The sequence below is a fragment of the Pleurodeles waltl genome, chromosome 5 (assembly GCF_031143425.1).
Source record: "Pleurodeles waltl isolate 20211129_DDA chromosome 5, aPleWal1.hap1.20221129, whole genome shotgun sequence".
Classification (NCBI taxonomy): Eukaryota; Metazoa; Chordata; class Amphibia; order Caudata; family Salamandridae; genus Pleurodeles; species Pleurodeles waltl.
Genome location: NC_090444.1, coordinates 1,587,137,482 through 1,587,158,979, shown reverse-complemented (window position 1 = coordinate 1,587,158,979; position 21,498 = coordinate 1,587,137,482). Strand labels below are relative to the sequence as shown.

Here is a 21,498-nt window from a genome sequence, read left to right as displayed (position 1 = left end):
GATCGTGGTCCTAAAAGCTCAGTACCCCTTACCTGTCCACATTGTGAACATGATAAGCAGACATGCATAGATTGTTTTTCTTTAACAGTCTGCTGCATATTGGAACTCTTGACACAAGTGCTAAAAAACAATATTGGCCTGTCAGTTGCCATTGTGTCGATCCCTTTTTGTTATACTTGCCATTAGTGGCCAAGCAAACTAAATTCTGATGGGGACTTCTCCAGCAGAATTTTGATAGCTATTCTGTCGCACATTGATGCGGCTCCCCTTCCGAGCAGCCCCAGATGTGACCTTGGAGCCACTATACCTCTGTGCACTATCAGTTACTTTCTGATCCCTTTCACGCAAATCGAGAGCTCCATCGAATAATGTCAGTCTGACAGTTTTTTCTTTCTCCTAAAACGTTTACAATGTGCAAGGTACATGTTCCCTCCAAAAGCAGGGTTTAAACTTTGTAAGGACTGCAGCCAGCAAACGTTGGTAATAGACATGCATGATGTCTGTCTCTGGTGCTTCGGCTCCAGGCACAACTTTGCATTGTGTGAATGCTATGTGAAAAAGAACAAGAAGGCCATCAGCGACCTTGAAGCCAAACATGCTGTCACAGAACTTCAGAGGAAGTCTAAAAGGCCTGGTCCTGGTCAAAGGTGCAGATGCGCTCTCAGTCCCAAGCTGCTTTCAGGACTGTTCATCTTCAAAGTCCAGAAGTTCACTTAAGTTGAAGGACTCTAAAAAAAAGGCACAAGAAGTCAAGATACAGGTCCCCTTCATCCTGACACTCCCACCATTTGAATTTACAGTACACCCCAAGTTCCTCCATGCCATGGAGTCATTGTATTAATTTGAAATCGGTTCCATGATTCATCCCAATGTATTCCAACTTTCCTCGCCCATTGGGGATGCCTCAGAAGCTCCTTGAATTTAAATTAGCCTTGGGCAGAATATTTGGTACTCCATCTGATCCCTGTTTTGCGCCTTCGGGCCCTAAGGTGGCCTCCAGTAAGGTTACAGCCAGGGGAACCGTCCTTTACGCCGGATACGCCACTGAACCTTGCTTCGAGGCTGGCCCTGTCTCTATACCTGGCTACAGTGGATCCAGCCCTGGTGCAACGCCCAACACTGCCTTTGCAGCTGCGGCTGATGCCTTCACCCTGGGTCTCGACGTTGGCCCTGGTGTCACTGAAATCGGAGCTGATAGCTGACTCAGTTCCCACCACCATGAGGTCTGTGTTCTTGCTCTGACCCAGAAACCTCCCCACCTCATTCGTACAATGATAATGATGATGGTGATGACGTTAATGACGAAGAGAACGTTTGTTTGATCTGCAGAATGCCAGTGGGCTGGGCACTTTTCCAAACATTATTCTTTTCTACCCTGACCTGACTATGGTAACCGAGGAGTCCGCCTCCTTTGCAACATTGATTAGGTGGGTAGCAGAAGTTTTGGATCTTACTTTGCCCACAACAGAGGTGAAAATAAATGTTTTCACTGAGGTGCTCAAATCGGACCAAACAAGCCAGGGACCTCTTGTAGGAGGCTGGACTGGCTTGTAGTGAGTACCAAGGGGTACTTGCACCTTGCACCAGGCCCAGTTATCCCTTATTAGTGTATAGGGTGTCTAGCAGCTTAGGCTGATAGATAATGGTAGCTTAGCAGAGCAGCTTAGGCTGAACTAGGAGACGTGTGAAGCTACTACAGTACCACTTAGTGTCATATGCACAATATCATAAGAAAACACAATACACAGTTATACTAAAAATAAAGGTACTTTATTTTTATGACAATATGCCCAAGTATCTTAGAGTGTACCCTCAGTGAGAGGATAGGAAATATACACAAGATATATATACACAATAGCAAAAATATGCAGTATAGTCTTAGAAAACAGTGCAAACAATGTATAGTTACAATAGGATGCAATGGGGAAACATAGGGATAGGGGCAACACAAACCATATACTCCAAAAGTGGAATGCGAACCACGAATGGACCCCAAACCTATGTGACCTTGTAGAGGGTCGCTGGGACTATTAGAAAATAGTGAGAGTTAGAAAAATAACCCTCCCCAAGACCCTGAAAAGTGAGTGCAAAGTGCACTAAAGTTCCCCTAAGGACAAAGAAGTCGTGTTAGAGGAATAATGCAGGAAAGACACAAACCAGCAATGCAACAACTGTGGATTTCCAATCTAGGATACCTGTGGAACAAGGGGACCAAGTCCAAAAGTCACAAGCAAGTCGGAGATGGGCAGATGCCCAGGAAATACCAGCTGCGGGTGCAAAGAAGCTTCTACTGGACAGAAGAAGCTGAGGTTTCTGCAGGAACAAAAAGGGCTAGAGACTTCCCCTTTGGTGGACGGATCCCTCTCGCCGTGGAGAGTCGTGCAGAAGTGTTTTCCCGCCGAAAGAACGCCAACAAGCCTTGCTAGCTGCAAATCGTGCGGTTAGCGTTTTTGGACGCTGCTGAGGCCCAGGAGGGACCAGGAGGTCGCAAATTGGACCAGCAGAGAGAGGGGATGTCGAGCAAGACAAGGAGCCCTCTCTGAAGCCGGTAGCTCCCGGAGAAGTGCCAGAAACAGGCACTACGAGGATGCGTGAAACGGTGCTCGCCGAAGTTGCACAAAGGAGTCCCACGTCGCCGGAGACCAACTTAGAAAGTCGTGCAATGCAGGTTAGAGTGCCGTGGACCCAGGCTTGGCTGTGCACAAAGGATTTCCGCCGGAAGTGCACAGGGGCCGGAGTAGCTGCAAAGTCGCGGTTCCCAGCAATGCAGCCCAGTGAGGTGAGGCAAGGACTTACCTCCACCAAACTTGGACTGAAGAGTCACTGGACTGTGGGGGTCACTTGGACAGAGTCGCTGGATTCGAGGGACCTCGCTCGTCGTGCTGAGAGGAGACCCAAGGGACCGGTAATGCAGCTTTTTGGTGCCTGCGGTTGCAGGGGGAAGATTCCGTCGACCCACGGGAGATTTCTTCGGAGCTTCTGGTGCAGAGAGGAGGCAGGCTACCCCCACAGCATGCACAAGCAGGAAAACAGTCGAGAAGGCGGCAGGATCAGCGTTACAGAGTTGCAGTAGTCGTCTTTGCTACTATGTTGCAGGTTTGCAGGCTTCCAGCGCGGTCAGCAGTCGATTCCTTATCAGAAGGTGAAGAGAGAGATGCAGAGGAACTCGGATGAGCTCTTGCATTCGTTATCTAAAGTTTCCCCAGAGACAGAGACCCTAAATAGCCAGAAAAGAGGGTTTGGCTACCTAGGAGAGAGGATAGGCTACTAACACCTGAAGGAGCCTATCAGAAGGAGTCTCTGACGTCACCTGGTGGCACTGGCCACTCAGAGCAGTCCAGTGTGCCAGCAGCACCTCTGTTTCCAAGATGGCAGAGGTCTGGAGCACACTGGAGGAGCTCTGGACACCTCCCAGGGGAGGTGCAGGTCAGGGGAGTGGTCACTCCCCTTTCCTTTGTCCAGTTTCGTGCCAGAGCAGGGCTAAGGGTTCACCTGAACCGGTGTAGACTGGCTTATGCAGAATTGGGCACATCTGTGCCCAACAAAGCATTTCCAGAGGCTGGGGGAGGCTACTCCTCCCCTGCCTTCACACCATTTTCCAAAGGGAGAGGGTGTCACACCCTCTCTCAGAGGAAGTTCTTTGTTCTGCCATCCTGGGCCAGGCCTGGCTGGACCCCAGGAGGGCAGATGCCTGTCTGAGGGGTTGGCAGCAGCAGCAGCTGCAGTGAAACCCCAGGAAGGGCAGTTTGGCAGTACCAGGGTCTGTGCTACAGACCACTGGGATCATGGGATTGTGCCAACTATGCCAGGATGGCATAGAGGGGGCAATTCCATGATCATAGACATGTTACATGGCCATATTCGGAGTTACCATTGTGAAGCTACATATAGGTAGTGACCTATATGTAGTGCACGCGTGTAATGGTGTCCCCGCACTCACAAAGTTCAGGGAATTGGCTCTGAACAATGTGGGGGCACCTTGGCTAGTGCCAGGGTGCCCTCACACTAAGTAACTTTGCACCTAACCTTTACCAGGTAAAGGTTAGACATATAGGTGACTTATAAGTTACTTAAGTGCAGTGTAAAATGGCTGTGAAATAACGTGGACGTTATTTCACTCAGGCTGCAGTGGCAGGCCTGTGTAAGAATTGTCAGAGCTCCCTATGGGTGGCAAAAGAAATGCTGCAGCCCATAGGGATCTCCTGGAACCCCAATACCCTGGGTACCTCAGTACCATATACTAGGGAATTATAAGGGTGTTCCAGTAAGCCAATGTAAATTGGTAAAAATGGTCACTAGCCTGTTAGTGACAATTTGAAAGAAATGAGAGAGCATAACCACTGAGGTTCTGATTAGCAGAGCCTCAGTGAGACAGTTAGGCACCACACAGGGAACACATACATATAGGCCACAAACTTATGAGCACTGGGGTCCTGACTAGCAGGGTCCCAGTGACACATATCAAACATACTGAAAACATAGGGTTTTCACTATGAGCACTGGGTCCTGGCTAGCAGGATCCCAGTGAGACAGTGAAAACACCCTGACATACACTCACAAACAGGCCAAAAGTGGGGGTAACAAGGCTAGAAAGAGGCTACTTTCTCACACCTCTCCTTCCTTTCAATGAAGTGGGTGTGCATGTTGGCACCTAGGTAAATCTAGTATCTTGCCTCTGGTAAATAGGCAAGTGTCAAGGAGGCATAGACATGCTCCCAGGATCCAGATTTTTTTCTTCAACACCCCACTCCGGAAGCATTTGCCAAGCTTATGTTTTCTTTGCCATCCTTGCCCTCAGGTCCATCATTTCCAGCTGCCTCATGCATTATGGGACAGGGTGACAGATATCTTGCTAGCAGTCCCAGATGACATACAGCCAATCTGGCAATGCCTCATCATGGGTGAGGTATTGCCAGATTGGCCATCTTCCATCATGGATGGCTGGGATGCAGCAAGATACTCCTTTCACTTGGGTCTGGATATTATTGACTGTCTGGGTATGGCAGTTGGGACCAGCAGGGTGCTTCGGTGCCGTGCTTAGATTCGCTCCACATGCTTCTCTTCCAACATCCAACAATCCCTAATGGACATACCTTTTGCTTTTGAAAATAATTAAAAAGAGACAAGCCACCAATTTCTCTCTATGTCTGGCTCTGCCTGTTCGATACTTTCCCCAATAACCTTATCCCTTTCAAGGATTTGGCAGGGGATACCAGCAGAGGTCAGTATGTGCCTCAGTGGCTAGAGGCCTCCCAGTACTTTCAGGGTAGAGGCTGCAGACTTAGCCAACAGTGTCGAGGCGCCCAGGGGCAATGTTGTACCCAGACCCCTCTTCTGTGTCTGCCACAAAACAAATTTAATTCTTCCTTTGCAGCACACGATTGCCTGACAGTAGGTCACATCACCTTCTACCTCCATGGGTGGAGGAGCATCACATCCAATCTAAAGTATGCGCCACATTGTGGCGCACAGTTACTCCCCACCCTTCCTGCAACATCCTGCAGATATGCAATCTACACCGCAACACCTCCTGGAGGACCACTTGTTTCTGCTCAGATGTCGGTATCAGAGTTTGGAACTGGCTGTTACTCCTGTTACTTCCTGGTGCCAAAAAAGGACAAAGTCCTCCGTCCTATCCTCAGTCTGTGCTTTCTGAACTTCTTTCTGTCTTACTCCTGAAGGACAAGTTAAAAATGCTCACCCTGGCCCAAGTTCTGTCTGCCCGGATCCAGGAGAATGGATGGTTATGTTGGATCTGCAGGACGCCTATTTTCACATCCCTTTCCTGCAATCCCATGAGCACTATCTGCAGCAGGTAGGCAAAGGGCAGTTTCAAATGCTCCCTTTTGACTTAACCAACGATCCTTGGGTGTTGGCAAAGGTGATGGAGGTAGTCAGGCTTGCCTCAAGCAGCAGTAAGCTACCTCCAGATGATGATCGACCTTCTGACATTGTAGGGCTTTTCTATCAAAGTGCCGTAGCCATGCCTGACTTCTTCATAACAACCCCACTTCATTGGGGCCATCCTGGACATGGTGCTTTCGGGAGCCTTCCCTCTGCTTCGATACCAGGGCATTGAGGCTATGATCCCTATGTGTCAACCCTTAATTTGAGTCTCAGTGAGAGTGGCTTTGTGGTCTGTTGGCCTCCTGCATCCTGCTTGTGGACTGTGCCAGGTTGCACTTGCAGGCCCTGCAGTGGAATCTTAAGTGTCAGCGGGCTCAGCACCAAGGGGGCCTGTCAAAGTTCATCCAGGTGTTGAAGGAGACTGCTAAAGCCTTGCATTGGTGGCTGTTCAGTGGCTATTGGACCAATGGCAGGCCCCCTCTCCTTACTCCACACAGAGCTAACTTTTGTAGCAGATGCATCATTGCTGGGGTCAGTGCCACCTGATAGAGTTAGAAATCAGAAGACTCTGGTCTCTGTCGGAGACTCACCACCATTTTCACCTGTTGGAGTTGAGAGCGATTTGCTTGGCACTGAACAATTCGCTCATTACTATCAAGGGGAATAGTTAGGTTCTCATGAACAACGCAACCTCCGTGTGGTATTGCAACAAACAGGACGGAATGGGGTTGTGGGTTCTGTGCCAGGTAGCGCTACGTCTCTGGAAATGGTTGAACGCTCAGGGCATTTCCCCAATTGCCCAGCACCTGGAATAATCTTTAAACGCCAAAGCAGACAAAATCAACCAAAGTTGTAGAGTGGATCACAAATGGCAATTGGACTGGGAGTTAGAGCAGGGCACACCCTGGCACTGAGGATAACCCTGGTTCAGTAGATTCGAAGCTGCAGAGAACATGCAGTGTCCAAGTTCTTGCGTGTTGGAGATCCCAAGTGGTTCTCCTTCGGAGAAGCTTTCGGTATAGACTGGGGCTAAAGACTCCTGTACGCCTTCCCGCCTTTTCCTCTTCTGCCCAGAATACTAAAAAAGATCAAGAGAGACAAGGCTGAGTCATCCTAGTGCTCCGGACTGGGTAAGGAAGTGTGATACCTGGACCTTCTAGCCTTAAGCATTTGTCCTCCGATCCAAATGCCCCTTTGGGAGAACCTCGTGTTGCAGCAGCAGGCCCGGTCCTGCATCCAAGCCTGCACAACCTGCACCTCCATGTGTGGAGATTGAGTGGCAACACACTGGCATATTTTGATTACCAGAGGCTCTAGGTCTAATGGCACATGCGGAGGTCAGAAAGAAACTGAGTGTGGAGATGGCGCAGAAGTAGTGGCCTGGTATGGATCAGGTGGCATGATGCCACCTGGTGACGCATGAGAGAATTGGTGTGAAAATCTAGTCTGGCTCCTGAAGGAAATTCCTAAGGTGAGGAGTCAGGGTTAGATATGGTCTCTACCAGAAAAGGTGTTACCAAAGGTAAGGTAAGTAACTTATTTGTATTTCTAGAGGTTCAAGTGACAGACTGTTTGAGAATGGATTTCTCAATATTAGTAGGGTAAAATAAACAATGTATGGAGATGGAAGACAAACGATTCAGTAAAAAGGGAGAAAGATTAACTACTAGTTCCTCCCTGTTCCTAGGATAGTGGTGGAATGCTACTGACGAGGCCCAGTTTTACCACCGATCCATACAGCTAACACCTTTTATTCCCACTGCGCTCGGATGGTTAAATACAGGTTTTCTACCAATCCAATAATCAAACCTCTTGTGAAATGTACAGCTCTCAAGTTACGCTGCTGCTGCTGTTTTACTCTCGTTTTAGCTTCACGGTTTTCTTTTGGTTCACGACACACACTACGTTAGAACTAGAAAACGAGTTTAAGAATATATGCTTAACAATTATTTTAAATGGGGTTTTTGTCTTTTTTCTGCACGTGCTTGTAGTTCATCGGCTGTCTCACGAAAATTAAAGTTACTGTTTGCTTTAAATAGAGTGAGGTATTAGATGGAAATACTCGAGTGATGTGTCCGACCCGATGGCATTGCAAACGGTGACGTGTGCGGCAGTAGCGCAACGGTGACGCTTATTTTGCTAAGGGACACACGCACAACAAATCATTTGTGAAATGTTGACACAACACAGTTGACTTGGCCATTGTCGCACTGCTATTTAGTTTCAGTGCCGTTGGAAATGTTCACTTGAGAGTGACATATTGGATAACCAGCTGCCGACGCTTCGTTAAGTGATACTCGTGCAGGAGAAATTCTGCGGGAAGGGGGTTGATTTCAGCTGATTATTAATTACCACAGTGTGCCTCACCGGCTCGATTACAAGAGCACAGCAGCTTCCGCAAAGAGCCCTGATTCCACATCACAGCTACCCCTTACTTGCGCCTTGGAGAAGATATGCTCTGGTTGTTTGGTTAAGTTCGTAATGTTTGGTGTTAATTAATATTGAGCATTAACGTTTTTATGATTGATTAGATACGTAAATGCTGAAATAATAATATTACAGTTGAAACGAGTTTTGTTTTCGCCATATTGGTTGACATGGATGCTGTTCTGATGCCGTTCATTTCACTTCTGCTCACTCCTCCCATCTTGTCCCCCTGCACATCTTCTCTCCCCAGGGGCTCTGCAGAATGAAGACAAAATGGGCCTGATTACGACCTTGGTGGAGGGGATGACTCACAAGCATGACGGATATCCCGTCTGCTGTATTACAAATTACACAGGATACAATGGAACTTGTAATATCGCCGACAAAATATCCGTCACATTTATGATGGTGTAATCCCTTCCACCAAGGTCATAATCAAGTCCAATGTTTTTTTTCTTAGTGTGTATGTATGTGAATGAACATCCTCGTGTTCCCAGTGTTACATGTCTTCAAGGACCTTCCACTGTAGTTCAGTTGCAGGGGCCTAGCAATATTCACTGTGTATAGGTTATTCTTTACAATGCTTCATACTTTGAGCACATCTCCGGACAGCAAGCGCATGGAAGCTACTCAGTGTTTTTCTTAAAAGTGGGATAGTGTTATAAACATTACAATGACATGTTACGCTCTGATTTGCCCAAAATGTATTCTCTTTAATTATGCCACCTGGAACTCAAGTCTCTGATTTGTATGCAATAATTATGTATGAGAACCCCATGAATCTGGGATGAGCCAGATTTTTAGAATTGTCCTCTAGCGACACTCCATTTCTCTTTTGATTTTGCTGTTAATTTGGGACTATGTACTTTACATTTGATCCTTTATGACATGTAACATTTATTCTGTATCGCTTGATTTAATTTTTTTTTTTTTTTTTTAGAGTTTGTGGTAAAACCCTTTAACTTTGCCCTGATTTAGAACTCAGTTATGGAGTGATCCCAGTTACTTATATGCTACTCTTCCAAACTAATGTTGGGTCTGATGTTGAGGAGAGTGCCTTTTAGCACAAATTGAGTCCCTCTGTGGAATTGTCAAAGTAAAATTTTGGAGGTTTTAATTTTGGGGTGTCCTGAATATTTCAGGTACGGGGTTTCTACTTCTACAGTCACATGCCTAAAACCATGGCCCTCAAGTTCAGTGCATCAGTTGTATATTTTTATTTTTTAAGAGGAAATTTGCTTTTGCATTTTTTTTCAATTTCAGTCCCTTTTAATTCACAGCTCCGCTGGAATATGTATGAGGCAAAACGAAGTTCTGTAAATAGTTTGTCACCTATAAAAATACTGGAACCAACCACCCCTATGTGATTTATCAGAGCCGACAAGAACGTACGTATCTATTCTTGATTTACTGAGTGTAGTGTGGTAGTTCCTTGAAATACTTTGTGGACTATGGATTTGTTTTTCATCACAACTACATTTTCTTGAAAGTTTTTATTTTTCAGGGAGTAGTTTTCATGTCCGTGTTTAAGTGAGCGGTATACAGGGGCTAGTTCACCACTTCAGAGGCAAACATGCTTCTCTTTTCCAAGTGAGGAGCCCGTTTGTGCCAGCGCTCACCAATTCATAACTCGCTCTCCTAAGTACCCTCAGCAAAGTACCCCTTTGAGGGGTCACAAAGTGTAATATAACCCCATGCATATACGGTGGGCTGCTGATGGCCAAAGAGATATTTAACTTCAAACAGCTGACATTTCCTGTGAGGGGTGAGGGACCTTGTGTAGGGATTGTTACTATCAGTGCCACAGTGTGGACCTCTGCTCCAGTCTTCACTCATACGTAATAACTCTTGCCAGTGTCTCCAAGGCCCTCTACAAATAAGAAAGAAGCAGGGTCCAAGGAAGATTTCTTTTGTACTGGACAGTCTCCGGAAGTCCAACTATACAAGTGTGAATGCTAAGATTTATCATGAAAAAAACAAATCCATCAATTGTCAAGTTTTTACACTTAAGGGTGAAAATGGTTTTGTAGGCAATATGGGGAAAACCTGCTACTTTCCATCAAAATTCTAAATATACCAGGGTTCCTCTGACCCTTTCTCCAATCATTCCACTTGTCTGCCCTCCTCCTTTGACCTTAAATTAGGAAAATTAAAATGTTTACCTGGAATGCTGCCAGCCTTCCCTACATCAGTCGTAGCCATTACCCGCAAAAGCCCAAACATACTTGTCACCACTTTCCTGTATGAAAGCATGGCTAACGGATGCCATATTTGCAGCAGGTCTGTGAGACCCATTTTATACAGAGAAAAGTCTGCCGCCTGCTGCAGATCTCTCCAAACTAATCATGGAGATTGGGAACACTGAGTGTTATCTGCCTTCTGTGGGTCTGTTAAGACCAGTGGGCAGCGGTAGTACTAACAGACCAACATCTTCCATTCCATCAGCCTTGTAATGTTTTTCGAGATATGATGGAGGAAGATTGGCATGCTCAACACAGACTTGAACCCTGTTTTTCACTGCTCTGCGGTAAGAGCATTGAATAACTGTATTTCATGGCAAGAGCAGTGAAAATTGTGTTACCAATTCAGCATTGTTTCCAATGACTTTCAGTGGAAACTGGATACAACAAATGTCTCAAACATGGAAAAAAAGTACATAACTCGTTCCAGATTGACATAACTCGTACTAGTTGACTCGTTCCCCTCCCCACACCCCTCCTCCCTGAGTCGGAAGACCAGAACAACCCATAAATAGCATCAGTGGTTTAATGAAGACCCTGCTGTGGTAAGATCCTGCAGAAACCACCATAAGTGGATGTGCGTGGAAAGTCGGGTCATCTTATCAGGTTGGGGAAGGATGTAGCTATTGGGGTATCCTCAGATATTATGTTGAGGAGAGGGTGTCCTAAGGGGGGAAGCCATGGCTGATGCCTCCTGTGAGGGTGGGTCTGGGTTTTTCAAGCTGACAACCAGTGCCTCCCATGCCTGGGCAGTCTCCAGCTTTCCAATGCCTCATTGTGCTTCCAGCAACAACAGAGTCCCCTCACAGTCCTCCCACTTCTCCAGCCACGTCAAAAGGCTTGGGCCGTTTGGGTCCTTCCAGTGGTGGGTGAGCTTGCGTTTGGCTAAAATCAGCACTAAGTCTTGAAGTTTGCTGATCACTTTGGCTTTGGAGGTATGGGGAACCAGTGAAGTAGACAATAGCCCAGAGTAGTGGGGACCTCCCTGTCTAACAATTCTGCTAGTGTTTGTGTGGCCCCCTCTCAATATGTATTTAAGTGATAGCAGGCCCATGTCGTGTGGAAGGTTAGCACTCACCTCCCTTCATCTAAGGCAGAAAGCATCAGCCACCCCGAAAAATGTTTTAACTCTACCTGGGGTAAGGTAAGCCCTGTGCAGCTTACAAAAGCTGATCAGTTTAAATCATGCATTCCTGGACACCTTAGGGGATGCATTCTAAGACAGTCTCCCAAGCCTTTTCCGAGATGGAGGTTCCCAAGTCTTCTTCCCAGTGGGATCTGAGAGCCTCAAGTGGGTGCAGTCTGTCTGTTTGTAGTGAGCTATATAAACATGTGACAGCCTTATAAGTGCCAGTTGACTGCGCCACATATCTGCAACAGAGGTGAACCTTGGGTTCAGACCTGCCCGATCTCCAGTGTCGGCGGAGGACCACCATCACCGACCTATGAAGCAGAAAATGACCCTGAGGTAGGTCGAAGTCCTCCTGAAAGTCTTCGAAAGGAAGCAGGGTCGATTCACAGAACAGATCTCCAATCTTGTGAAACCCTGCTGTCATCAGTTCCTATAGCCCACCCCAATTTCCCCCTTATGGCAGCAGTGTCAGCATTTTTAGGCCTCGATTTATCATAAAAATGTTACTAGACCTGCAGGTTGAGTAACTTGAGTAATCTTCTCGACCAGAACTGTAATGTACTTGAACCGTAAATGAGTCTCAAATTGTGTGAACCTAGGCAAATATTTTAGTTTACAGAGTCGCCTTTTTCTTCACTCTCGCATATGAGTGTACCTTCAAGCATGTGAACTCAAACGTCTTTGATTAAATAGACTAAATGTTTGCTCCATGTATAGGGGGCACATGATCAATGACTTGCCTCTTAGTTTACTAATATTATTTCTACCAGGGCAGGAGTGTTTCTATGTTTGTTTAAACACTCACTTTTAATAAATATATTACTAAAGCATGATGTGGTTGCACACTGTCATTAACAAACTTAAAATCTCCAAGAAATGTCCAAAAACCTTCCCACTAACTGGAAGCTTTACTGATAAAACTATATAGTGTAATAACAATAGTCTGTGAAAATTGGGTTTCCAAAATCATTTATCATTTTTACATCACCAAGTAAAGTTTTCTGATTTGTTTTTTATCCAATTAAAATATTTAACATAGCTATTTAAATGTGTGTTAGGAAAAAACCTGACAAAATCCTGGAACTCTGCAGTTGGAAGGAACATTAATTATATGACAGTGACTTTTGACCTCTGTCTCTGAAGACAGAGCAGATATGACAAGAACAAGATTTAAAGATGTCTTTGTTGCTCCTTCACTTTCTGATTGAACAGAACACCTGTTCTTTGTCAACTTCCAGAAGGGGCGTTTAGCTCCTAAAAATATGTCAACCTGATAAAATAATACTCGCCATAGGGAGTGGGTGAGTAGATTTTTCGAGGCCTGATTTTAAGTGGAAAGTCTGGATATTAAGGTACCTTGATATGTGTTTTCTACAGGTAGTGGGCCCAACACTTCCGAATAACTGTGGGCTCCTTCAGGTAATTTACTGGTGTGCGATTTACTCTCAGTAGCGATTTTACAAGGTCCTCTAAGGATGGGACAAAGGGGCCCATTTCCCTGTCTGGTGATTGTCGACCTGCTATCCACTGAGTGAACCATTGGAGTTGGGCTTCCAAATAGTATGATTCAAAATCTGGGAATTTTAGTCCTCCCGGAAGGTTGGGCGTTGTAATGTGGCAAGTGACACCCAACGGCCACCCTGGCTCCAGATGAAGGCCCTTAAGAGATAGTACTGAGTTCTTTAAAGAATGATCTGGGTACCAAGAGGGGGAGTGTCCCGAAGAGGTACAAAAACCTGGGCAATACGACCATCTTTTATATGGCTATCTGGTCTGCAACTGACAACAAGAGAGTCGTCCAAAAATCCGTGTGTGACTTCAGGCTTCGAATCACAAGTCCCAAGGTCCCATCAGTTATGTCTAATGCTTTATGGTAGACTTTCACTCCCAGTTCCCAAAAGAGGTTACCCAAAAGTTCAGGGGCAGATTGACTATATATTAATACAAGGAATAATGCTTTCAATCTCATTTAAAAAAAATGAAAAAGACAGAGTGAACATTTAACTTAATTTTTTTTACTAATGGTTCTTTTGTCTGAAAATGTCACATGATTTCTTGCCCTTTCTTTCACTCATTCAGGAGTGATGGTGATATATTACTTGTTGCTTACATGTTTAGTTTGTTTAAAAAAAAAAAAAAAAAAGAGGAGGTGCCAAAAAACGGCACAAATTAGGAACTGGTTTTAACTTTGGCTTCCATGATTTCAATTTATGAAGGCTCCAGTGGGTCAAAAACACATCAGCCGTTCCCCTCAGCAAGAAGAGTGAAGCAGCCACCTCTCACCCGCCCTCATTGGTTTCTGGCATAGACTAAGTGGCTACAGAGTAGTTTTATGGACTCAGTGGAGTGATCCTTTCAATCATTGCCTGTAACTCCTCATTGCCAAATAACCACAGTAATCCATTGCTCCCTCTGATATTTTTGGAGGGCAAGCTCCTTTTGAGTTAGCAGTTTGTACTTTGTTCTTGATAAAGATTAAGGAAACGCACTCCTACTGCCCTGTGGCCAGTTGACTGCTCTCATTGCTCTAAAGCATGGCCACCCACACACACACACTTATTTGCAGTAAGACCACAGTGTATATCTGGTATATCACTCTAGAACTGAGGTCCCCCACCAGTACTTAATGGAGTCAAAGGTAAACCAGATGTTCAGGCCATCCACATAAGACACATTTACATAAGATGTAAATGGAAGTAATTAATATAATTTCATTAACCTGAAATCTAGTTTTGCTCCACCCCTTACGGGTCAGTGTTGTGCCACAGTCTGCAAACTTGACAAGTAACTTAGTTTTCATTTAATTGATTTTTATTGTATTTGCATTAATAAGACATTAAACACCAAGCGTATTTGGCTGGGAGTATAGGTTAATCTACAAGAGCAGTGCACAAGTATGAATTAAATACTGGATTAATCGTTCCCAGTGATCCATCAGCATGCAGCCTTTGGGCCTGATGTAGTATTTGGCGAACAGCGAAATCAGATGGATATCTGATCTGTTTTATTACAAGCGCATTATATCATAATGCACTTGTAATAAGGTGGGTGGGATATCCCGCACATTTATGATGGATTATCCTGTCAGCTGAACTCTATCTACATCAGGCCAACACTGCAAATCATCTTTACCACTCCGGTTCAGTTTTTGGTAGTGGTGTGGTGTTGCCTTCGCTCTTGATAGACAATATTTTTCTGACTATCTCTAACACAGGAGGATATAGTTTGAGTGTTACTGGTACAGGATTCTTGATTCTACTGATGCATATACACTCCATTGTAGACGAATGCCTGAAGTCCATCTAGTTTCAATAATGCAATGGTAATGCAATGGAACAGGACAAAACGGGGCTTGAATTTAATCTGCCTAGAGACAATATTAAAACTTGGAGCAATTTTAATTTCATACTGATATTATCCTTACATTTAGAATTTAAAATGTGCCACTTTGAATTAGGTGCTTCAATAAATTTTAAAATAATAAGGAAATGAAAATAAGGCCTGGTGTTGTGCTAATCCATGTTCCTAGTCTACCTTCCTTCTCAGCATTCACAGTGAAAAACCTGTTTGAAATCTTTGGTCTTCAAATAGCTGTTCATAGGGAACGCACAAGCCAGGGAGGAGAGACAGCAATGTGTGAAAGTCATAAGGAATGGTAGGAAACCAGTCAGTTTTATGAGATATGCAGGCATGTCTGAGATAAATGTGAAAGTGCTTAACTTTTAGAAAAGAAAAACAAGTCATCATTGGCCAAAACCATGGTAATCTCTTCTGAAATAGGCTTGAAGATGAACTAAAGAAATGGTTTATTAATTGCTTCTGAGAATGTCTTCTTTATGAGCCTCATCTTGGTTTGCATTCCCTAACACGAACCATATTTCACCAAATTGCCCTGCTTACTTATATGTATTCCTAAATTTGTCATAGAGCTTAATCCGTGGAACTCCATCTCTCACAGAAAAACACAAACATAAAAAGAGAAAAACCTCTATTTCAACAGGCTATAAAAACGTTGCTTTTTTCACTACTGCCAGGCAACAGTCTTTGTCACTGCAGCTAGAGGTAATTTAGTTCATAGTGTGCACATCTAAAACAAATGATTACATGAGGCATAAAAAACGTATTTGTGTTATAGTAACGTGGAACACTAATCACAATTGCACATGCAGGTGTCACAACCCATAAAAGAAGGCACACATTTTCAGTGTGTGTTTCATTTTTTGAATGTTACCATGTGTGCATTGTTTTTTAGTTTGCTTTGGTAAAGTTCAACAGTTATGATTTCTGGTGCACTCCTTTACTCTGTGGGCTGACCTGACAGTATTAATTTATTTCTGCGTTTGGACATTCATCGTGGATGAGTGTGAGGCTTCCCTCCACTAAAAGCATTTCAGTATCATTCGGTCTTGGTTGCTCCAGCTGGTGGCTGTAGTCTGTAGGTGTTAATTACTTTTGTAAGACCATATCCGTAAAACAATATGAGTGCCTTATTTGTAGGTATATTATTAAATGTATATTACTTCTCAAAAACAGTGTTTTTGTGGTTATGGTTCAACTGTAAAAAGACATGTCTGGCAACGTCTAACTTTCAGTCCTTTGAGCACTCTGCGTGACATTCCTCCCTCCCCCAGACAATAGTCACCCGCCGAGCAGAGATTATACAAATGTTGGTGAAGGAGACAAAAGTTGATCGTCCGGGAACCAAAGAATAATTTTTAAATCGAGTTTCGTATAGAGTATGTTTACGCACCAGATTTGACATGCGGGCAAAAATTGACAAAAGGAAGAACTATTCTTGAAATGGTGAAAATACGCTCGGCGTTTTTTGAGAATGTCCTGAGAGAAGATGTAAAACATTTAAATAACTTCCAAAAGTAGCTATCGTGCACATAAATCCGCCACACGCAGAGTTGTGTCATCACATGAGTTGGTGCCATGCCAGAGGTGCCCAGCTGCACAGACCCTCTCTCCAAGAGTGCAGAACAGTACACCTGTGATATAGAGGAATGCACTCTTACCATTTACAATCACTTCCTGTTCAAACTCATTATTGTGCTTCACAGATGTCCATGAAAACTGCCAATCAGTTCAATTAACTTCTTTGTTTCTATTTTTTTCTTTTAATAATCCCATCACAAAATACAGCGCTGTATCTTGTGATGGGATGGGATTATTGAAGGAAAGAAAAAAGGTACTAGAACTAATTGACAGTTTTCATGGTCATCTGTGAAACACATTCATGGGTATGAATAAAAAGTGTTTGTGAGCTGATAAGAGTGCATTTCTCCAATTTTATTTCACAAGTAAAATCTTTGTGGTTATATTACCTGTTGTCAAGATTTTTGATTGGGTGTTAACTGTTTTACTTCTAAGGTGGTCATGTGATTGATTGAAGCCAGTGCTTAATTTGAACCAGTGTTTGCAGGTGGGGCCTATGAGCACTCATTTTCGGAGACTGGCCCTTATTTTCCATCAGACCTTGACCCAGAGTCAGAGAGAAAAGACTCGAGGGGGAAAAGAGAGAGTAAGAGAAAGATGGGAAACAAGAAACCGGAAATAGGCAGTTATGAAGAAGTACTTGCAACAGTGAAACAAAGGGGCAGGGAGAGTGGACTAAAGAGGCAAAAGTTGGAATCAGGACTACCCAGCCTTGGTATTCAGCACCTTTTCCTTTGATAGTGCCAGCTGAAGGCTTTTCAGCAAAACCTTGGCTCTAATACTGATTGTTTTACAAATTAAGTACTGATTGAAGCTAGCTAAATATTTTCTGTCTGGCTATTTTATAAGATGCCAGCAACCAAATTACAAAGATCTGAACTTCTTGTAGAAAACTGGCAGGCATATAGTTATGGTAGGCACAAACTCGCCTGTTGCTGGGACTTAACACAGAGTTGTGCACATCATCCTATTTGGACAAGTTTGTTTGCAAGATCCCTGTAATCTAAGCGCTGATCCGTGGATTCTGAGCAGCTGATGCTAATTTCCAAACACACTGCACTTATGGTTTCTATAGATGTACAGATCCAGTGTTACAGTCTTGGGCATATACCGAGCATGATCAAATGTGCACTCGGTACAGCCAAAACCTAGGTCTTGTTCACACTGCAACATGTACCCTGTTTGTACCCTACACAGACGATACCAGCAGATGCACAGTGCACTACAGAGAGTCAACAGCTGTACCCTGTACAAACCATATGTACTGCAAAATTATAATACTTGAAGATAAACCATATGAAATTAACTGAAATTATGTAAAGTCCCTAAGGTCTGTCTCTATCGTAGCTTGATCTTGACTCCATCTTAGTTCATGGATGGCACCCTCCCCGGACACTGGACATTGCCATGTTCCCTGTTTTATGCACAATCATTGTCATGTGTTTATGTTAACCCCATTGTCGCCAGACCTTATCTTTCTAAGAAATATGATATCGTCCAGCTCTTTGATCAGTGACATAGATACAAACTCTGGCGACATTTGTCTGGGTCAATTGTTGATTCCCCCTTAAGTCAAGGATAAATAAAAATCAGTATAGATATTTAATCAAAGGATTGTAGTCTGAGTTGATGTTTTCTCCCCTGTATGTCCATAAAGCCAACGTCAGAAGCATATAAATTGATGTCCACAATCTGAAACAAACATTCTAATCTCTGATACAGTTTAGGATCTAAGGATTGTCATTTGCCCACTTGGTAGGGATGTCTTTTGCCCAGATTATTACCTTAGATTCTGACAAGAGACAATCTCACCTACTCCCAGCTCACTTCACACTTCGCAAATGACACATCTCATCTGAAGCTGATAGAGCCCAATCCCGGATAAAGACCAATTGACTGGTAGCACAGTGCGCGTTTGCCCTCCTCGAGGAACACTGTCTTCACACCTCCACAGATACAGATTATCAACAAGGTATACAGTGTGTCCCTTCTCCCTAAGAAATTCTAGATTGAAAGTGTATTTGCCCTTCATGCTCTCAGGTAAAACACATAGAAATAGGCATTAAAGTGCTAGGTGCTAGATAATATTTTTAATGATGTTTTAGCAATGCTGGAAATGTTAATTTTATTCTTGTTACTCGTAACCTGTCTCATGGATGCTTTTATAATATTCTCTATAGTTGTTTTAGATGTGCTAAAAACAGATTCTTTCTGTAGTAATAAATACTATTTAACATAAGTGTTTGTTATTTTTATTACAGTATGTATGATACTGTGAGTAATGAAACAAGGTTATTGCTGTTTTCACTGTGCTCCTGGTCCATTCCTGGGATTGTTAGTAGCCCAAAAGCAATACCTCTGTGTCAGTTACGTATAGAAAAGCATCTTGAGGGCTACAATGACTTGTCTGGTGTATTGAACTAAGTTATGCCAAAATCGTAACTTAAGCAAACGAAAAACTTTTCATTAAAAGGAGTATGGCCCTGTTTTGAAAATGTAATCAATCAATCAAGGCATTTATAGAGCGCGCTACTCACCCGTGAGGGTCTCAAGGTGCTAGGGGGTGGAGGGTGGGGGGCTCACTGATGCGCGAAGAGCCAGGTCTTGAGGCGCTTCCTGAAGGCGAGGTGGTCCTGGGTAGTCCTGAGGTGGACAGGGAGGGAATTCCATGTCTTGGCTGCCAGGTAGGAGAAGGATTTGCCTCCAGCCGTGGTTCTGCGGATGTGAGGGACGAGAGCGAGGCTGGTTGAGCGAAGTTGACGGGTGGGCGTGTAGAAGGCGAGGCGACTGTTGAGGTATTCGGGGCCATTGTTGTGGAGGGCTTTGTGTGCGTGGGTGAGGAGCCTGAAGGTGATCCTTTTGTTGACGGGTAGCCAGTGCAGGTGTTTCAGGTGGGCGGAGATGTGGCTGTGATGTGGTACGTCGAGGATGAGGCGTGCAGAGGCGTTTTGTATGCGCTGAAGACATTTCTGAAGTTTTGCGGTGGTTCCTGCGTATAGGGTGTTTCCGTAGTCCAGGCGACTAGTGACGAGTTTTTCTGGTGTCGGCAGGGATCCAGCGGAAGATCTTTCGGAGCATGCGAGGGGTGTGGAAACAGGAGGACGAGACGGCGTTGACTTGCTTGGTCATGGTGAGAAGGGAGTCTAGGATGAATCTGAGGTTGCGTGCGTGGTCTGAAGGGGTTGGTGCGGTGCCCAGGGCCGTGGGCCACCAAGAGTCGTCCCAGGCGGACGGGGAGTTTCCGAGGATGAGGACTTCCGTCTTGTCAGAGTTCAGCTTCAGGCGGCTGAGTTTCATCCATTGTGCGACGTCTTTCATTCCATCCTGCAGGTTGGCTTTGGCGGTGGCTGGGTCTTTGGTGAGTGGGAGTATCAGCTGGGTGTCGTCGGCGTAGGAGATGATGTTGATGTTGTGTTTGCGAGCGATGTCGGCGAGGGGGCTCATGTATATATTGAAGAGAGTAGGGCTGAGCGAGGAGCCTTGTGGGATGCCGCAGATGATCTCGGTGGGTTCTGAGCTGAAGGGCGGGAGGTAGACTCTTTGGGATCAGTCCGAGAGGAACGAGATGATCCAGTCCAGGGCCTGTCCTTGGATACCGGTGGAGCGGGGCGGGTTATTAGGGTGCGGTGGCAGACGGTGTCGAATGCAGCCGAGAGGTCAAGGAGGATGAGGGCGGTTGTTTCTCCGTTGTCCGTTGAAAATGTAATAAACTTGTCTGCCTGATTGAATGCATACATAATGAAATTCAGGTTTATGTTTTTTTCTTTAGATAGTAACGAAATGTGAACTCTAACTGCTGAGGCTCTGTGAAGCTGTTCCATTCAAATTCACATTATATATCACTTGCTTTTATTAATTAATATTATAATTTATTAGAGTTATCACTTCAATACAGTGGCTAATGGATGGACCTCTTTAATGGCTAGTGCTTAAAACTCGGATCCATGTGATACCGTAGGAACATATATGATGAAAGTGCCAGCAGTAATGGCCAGATGTACGCTAATAATGTAAATAATGCGTAACACAGGTTCGTCAGCACAGATGTAATAGTTTGTGAAACTTTTGTAAAACATTTGTGAGACTTCTAGAAAGAGGCTCATATCAATCAACAAAAGCTAGTTTGTTAAATATTGGCGAAATGGAGAGCCAACTCAAGCAAAAAGTGACTCACGGTGAACGTTAAAGTCACTGATAACTAGTTCTCCAAGCTTTAATGCTCTGCCTCTTTTATCCTGAACACTGGGGTAAACTGCTTGATTCTCATAAAAAACCCTGTTGTCTTATTTCACCTGCCTCTTCTCATACTGTGCCTCAGGTCAACATTGTTGTAATTACATAAACCTCATCAGATCATGTTTTTTACATCACCATAATTCTGTGAGGAACTGGGTTGCTAAGCTTAGATTCTCACTTTTTTTTTTTTTTAAATTTGCAGGTCAACTTCGTAGTGTGTCAAATCTTTGCCTTGCTCGCAGCCTTTTGGTTTCGAACTTACCTTCACGCAAGCAAAACCAGCCCTTTAATAAGACATGTGGTCGCCACCCTACTGGGACTTTACCTTGCACTTTTTTGCTTCGGATGGTAAGTAAATTGATTTTTCATGTCAAAATAAGGTTACCACGTTTGAAATTTGCTATGTTACTTATTGAATCAAATTGTTTTTTAAAGGTGAACCTCTTTTGTTTAAAATGAAGTATGGTATCAATAACTGCTAATGCTCTGGAAAATATGTTTTCCACCAAATCTCTGAACATCAAATGTTACAAGAACTGTGAAAAGCACAAGGTCCCTATACCTTCTTGATTGTCTGCTGAGTAGATTTCCTAAGCAGAATGGAGAAAAAATGAATATGGTTGGATATTGATCACAAATGTCTCAGAGCAACCTGATAAATAAAGCGAAATAAATGTG

The 21,498-nt window shown here is 44.2% G+C and overlaps 1 protein-coding gene across 1 annotated transcript in view; it reads left to right on the top strand.

Moving 5' to 3' along the window:
* The window catches only part of MBOAT2 (membrane bound O-acyltransferase domain containing 2), an 841,228-nt gene that overhangs the window by 314,475 nt on the left and 505,255 nt on the right, over positions 1–21,498 (top strand). The window contains exon 2 of the mRNA XM_069235893.1: positions 21,023–21,168. Within this exon, the coding sequence (XP_069091994.1) occupies positions 21,023–21,168 (146 nt within the window). The remainder of the gene's footprint in view (positions 1–21,022; positions 21,169–21,498) is intronic.